Source organism: Suricata suricatta, chromosome 11, assembly GCF_006229205.1.
Source record: "Suricata suricatta isolate VVHF042 chromosome 11, meerkat_22Aug2017_6uvM2_HiC, whole genome shotgun sequence".
Lineage (NCBI taxonomy): Eukaryota > Metazoa > Chordata > Mammalia > Carnivora > Herpestidae > Suricata > Suricata suricatta.
This window is the reverse complement of record NC_043710.1, coordinates 6,413,204-6,417,573: the sequence shown is the minus strand read 5'-3', so window position 1 is coordinate 6,417,573 and position 4,370 is coordinate 6,413,204. Positions and strand designations below refer to the sequence as shown.

Below are 4,370 nucleotides of genomic sequence, written 5' to 3'. Positions count from 1 at the left end.
CTTAAAGAAGGTTTTAAAAATTGAGTATGCCAGGGCGCCTGGGTGGCTCAGTCAGTTAAGTGGCCGGCTTTGGCTCAGGTCATGATCTCACAATTCGTGGGTTCGAGCTCCGTGTCAGGCTCTGTGCTGACAGCTAGCTCAGAGCCTGGAGCCTGCTTCAGATTCTGTGTCTCCCTCTCTCTGACCCTCCCCTGCTTGCGCTGTCTCTCTCTGTCTCTCAAAAATAAATAAAAGACATAAAAAATTTTTTTTAAAGATTTTAAAAATTGAGTATGCCTTAGCCACAAAACCTCACAAAACCTGGATAAACCATTGAGTACCACATTATCCTTTATTGGTTTCCTTAAATCTGTTTGCATCTTTGTAAATATGTATTTTATTAAACTCTATTCAATTCCCCCCAAATTAATAAAAATTATTAATTAATAATTAAATTATTAACAAATCTATGTACCTACAACCCAGATGAAGAAAAAGAACATTACTATAGAGGCACCTGGGTGGCTCAGTTGGCTGAGCCTCTGACTTCAGCTCAGGTCATGATCTCATGGTTCATGAGTTCGAGTCTCATATTGGGCTCAGTGCTGCCGGCACAGAGCCCACTTTGGAGCCTCGGTCTCCAGTCTCTCTGCCCCTCCCCTGCTTGTGCTGCCTCTCTCAAAAATAAATAAGCATGGGGCGCCTGGGTGGCTCAGTCAGTTAAGTGTCTGACTTCAGCTCAGGTCATGATCTCACAGTTAGTGAGTTCAAGCCCCACATCAGGCTCTCAGCTGTCAGCCCAGAGCCTGCTAGGGATCCTCTGTCCCTCTCTCTCTCTCTGCCCCTCTCCACTCTTGTGTGCTCTCTCTGTCGCTCGTTCTCAAAAAAAAAAATAAAAAAAAATAAACATTTAAAAAAAGAATACTACTAGGACCTCAATAGCTACCTCTTGCCCCCTCTCGTCATTATCTTCCTAAGATAACTAGTCTCCTGAGTTTTGACTCCATGGATAAGTGTGCCAATTTCTGTACCTTTATATAAATGGAATCATATAACATGTCCTCTTTTGAAACTGGCTTCCTTTATTCAATATTAAGTTTTTGAGATTCATCCACATTGTTGTATGACAATAACTTATTCTTTCCACTTTGCTCAATCTATTGTACTGTCATGGGCATTGGGTGTTTTCCAGTTTGGAGGTATTACAATGAATGCTGTGGTGAACATTCGTGTGCGTGCTTTTTGCCGTATGTATCCGCGAGGGGAGTTTCTGGATCACAGGATTTGTGCATGTTCAGCCTTAGTGCTAGCATGCGGTCTTAGTAAGCTAGGGCTGCTATAACAAAATGTCACACACTGGGGGGCTTAAGCAACAGACAGAGTCATTTCTCCCTTTCTGGAGGCTGGCAAGTCCAAGATCAAGGTGCCAACAGATTTGGGTTCTGATGAGAGCCCACTTGCTGACTTGTAGGTATCTGCCATCTTGTTGTAACCTCACACGGCCTTTCCTCAAGGAGAGAGATATCCGTCTGCTTCTTATAAGGGCACTAATTCCATCAAGAGGGCCCCATCCTTATGACCTCATCTTCACCTAATCACTTTCCAAAGGCCTCACCTCCAAATACCATCATGTTGGGGGTTAGGGCTTCAACATATGAATGGGGAGAGAACAGACATTCAGGCCACAACACATACTGTACTTTTGTTTTTAATGTTTATTTATTTTGAGAGAGAGGAGAGATAGAGTGCATGTGTACAAGTGCAAAAGCAGGGGAGGAGCAGAGAGAGAGGGAGAGAGAGAACCCCAAGCAGGCTCCGTGCTGTCAGCGCAGAGCCCCACACAGGGCTGGAGCCCACGAATTGGGAGACCCTGACCTGAGCTGAAACCCAGAGTCAGAGGCTTAGCTGGCTGAGCCACCTGGTGCCGCATGTACTTTTGCCTCCTGCTTTGGAGTCACCTCTGATACTTTGTTCCCACAATCATTCAGTTCCTAGGGGTAAAAGAGTGCGTTGTCTCTGGGTTTTCTTCCTAGCTGCTGGCACCTATTCTGCAAATGTGGCGCGGGGTAGGCAGTGACAGGTATAACACACCCTTTTCTGCCAAAAATGATCTTAAGGCACAGCGATGGTAAGAGGTCTCCTGATTCTAAAATATTAAGATGGAGGAGAGGCCAGGGGTGCCTGGGTGGCTCAGTGGGTTAAGCATCCGACTTCGACTCAGGTCATGATCTCATGGTTTGTGGGTTCGAGCCCCACATCGGGCTCTGTGCTGACAGCTCAGAGCCTGGAGTCTGCTTTGGATTCCATGTCTCCCTTTCTCTCTGACCCTCCTCTGCTCACATTCTCTCTCTCTCTCTCTCAAAAATAAATAAATCATTAAAAAAAAAGATGGAGGAGAGGCCAAGGAATATACACATCCTGGGATTAATAAATTAAATGTCCAAGACCAAAGGCCCCGAGGACAGTGACAGTTAAAAGTGGAACAGAGACAGAAAGTCAGCAAAAGGGGCTGAAGGAGCTGCCAAGTGTGATCGGTACAGCCGGAGGATGCACATCTCAGACCTGGAGAAGAGCTTGAAACGGGAGGGGAAGATGAGTGGTGTCACAGGGCGGACAGGCCAATGAGGATGGAGACAAGATCTCTAAATGTGTTTAAATGAAGGTCCTGGTGTCTTTGTTAGGACCTGTTTCAATGAATTAAGGGGAACAGAATCACCATTGACCTGGGCAGAAAGGGACTTGCAGAAAGTCAACAGAGATGGGGGTATCAACAGAAACTTTGCTGTGTAAGGGTGGAAAGAAATGGGGTGATAATCCAAGGTAGACAGAGGCTGAAGGAAGGGCTCTGATTTTTTTTCATGTTCATTTATTTTAAGAGGGAGCATGAGCAGGGAAGGGGCAGAGAGGGCAGGGGGAGAGAATCCCAAGAAGGCCCCACACTGTCAATGCAGAGCCTGACGCAGGGCTCGAACTCACCAACTCTGAGACCATGACCTGAGCAGAAATCAAGACTAGGACACAACTCACTGAGCCACCCAGGCGCCAGAGGATATTAAGCCATGTTTGTACATGAATTTGCAGGATTCGATAGTGAAGGAGAAATGCATGGTACAAAAGATTCACAGATAGCTACAGGAAAGAAGTTCTTCACGGCCTGGGTGGAGGGACAGAAGTAGAAAGGAAGGAAAAGTGGCTATCATAGCAGTTGGTGGCTGGGTTTGGTGACAGGAAGGTGAGGGAACTTTTACCAAGAGTCCAATATTCAGGACAAGGAACTGATCAGTTCTGGACGTTAGTTTTCCTCTCCCTAAATGGGCATTTGGCGGAGGTGGGGGGCCGGGAGAGGACTGTGCACCACTCCAGTCTCTGGCTACCCACCAACATCCCCCTCCCCGAGCCCGTGAAGGCAAAGGATTAACCACAAGATTAAAGGTCGACGAAGTAGCAGAACGCATGTGCTCCATCTAGCCCATCTCTGCCAGTTTTCACCAACCTTCATTTCGTCATTTCATCAACCCTCTCATTCCTGCACCAGGCCAGATCCTCTCTCGCAGGCCCCGCCCACTCAGCGGAAGACACCGGGCAAGAGCGGGGGGGGGGGGCCCCCGGGGCGCGCGCCCGCCTCCACCGCGCCTGCGCACCGGGCTCCCTCGGCTCCCCCGGCCGGGCGGACCTTCCCCAAGCCTGGTCTCCGGGCCTCGCTCTCGGGCGCGCGCGCCCGGGCGGCGCCTGCGCAGAGGAACGAGGAAACCGGTTCCCCGGTGCGGTCCCGGCGCCTGCGCGCTGAGAGCTCCGGGCCTCCCGGCCTGAGGGAGAGGAGCAGGGAAGATGGCGGCTGTGGTGGAAAATGTAGTGAAGCTGTGAGTAGTCGTTTCTTTCTCTCCTAGGCCGGTGCCGGGGTCTTGTAAGGGACCGGGGAGTAGGGGGAGGTGAAGGAGGGGACGAGGCGGAGGGAAGGACGTGCCCGAGAAGGCGTCGTTGCGACTCCTTGTAGGGAGGGCAACAGGAGACTCCCGGGAAGACGTTGCGCTTCTTTGGAAACTTGTGGAGGCCCTGAGGGGGGCACACGGGAGCCCCTTACGGGCAGCCTCCTTGCGAGGCTGTGCGGTCCGAGCTTTGCTTCGGGCTCGCGGTGTCCCGAGCATGGCGCCCCTGTTGCGTACGAGCGACAGTCTGGGTGCGCTCTCGCGACCCGACGCCTCGGTCCGGAGGGGCCGGGCCGAGGGCGGCTCCGGGACCGACCCGTGTCCCCGCGAAGCCCGGCCGCCCACCGCTCCCCACCGGCTGCCCGCAGCCGGTCCTGGAGCAACAGGCTCCGCAGCCCTGGCGCAGTTGAGCCCCGCGGAGCTGTTTTGTTTTAACAGCCCCGTGACGTTCGGGGTTGGGGGGGG

General features: G+C 51.5%; 1 protein-coding gene across 2 annotated transcripts in view; it reads left to right on the top strand.

The window, feature by feature from the left end:
• Window positions 1-3,730: 3,730 nt before the first annotated feature.
• DPF2 (double PHD fingers 2) overlaps window positions 3,731-4,370 on the top strand; it is a 13,752-nt gene continuing 13,112 nt past the window's right edge. For both annotated transcript variants that reach the window (XM_029956883.1, XM_029956882.1), the window contains exon 1: window positions 3,731-3,839. In XM_029956883.1, the coding sequence (XP_029812743.1) occupies window positions 3,808-3,839 (32 nt within the window). In that variant the 5' untranslated portion in view covers window positions 3,731-3,807. The remainder of the gene's footprint in view (window positions 3,840-4,370) is intronic.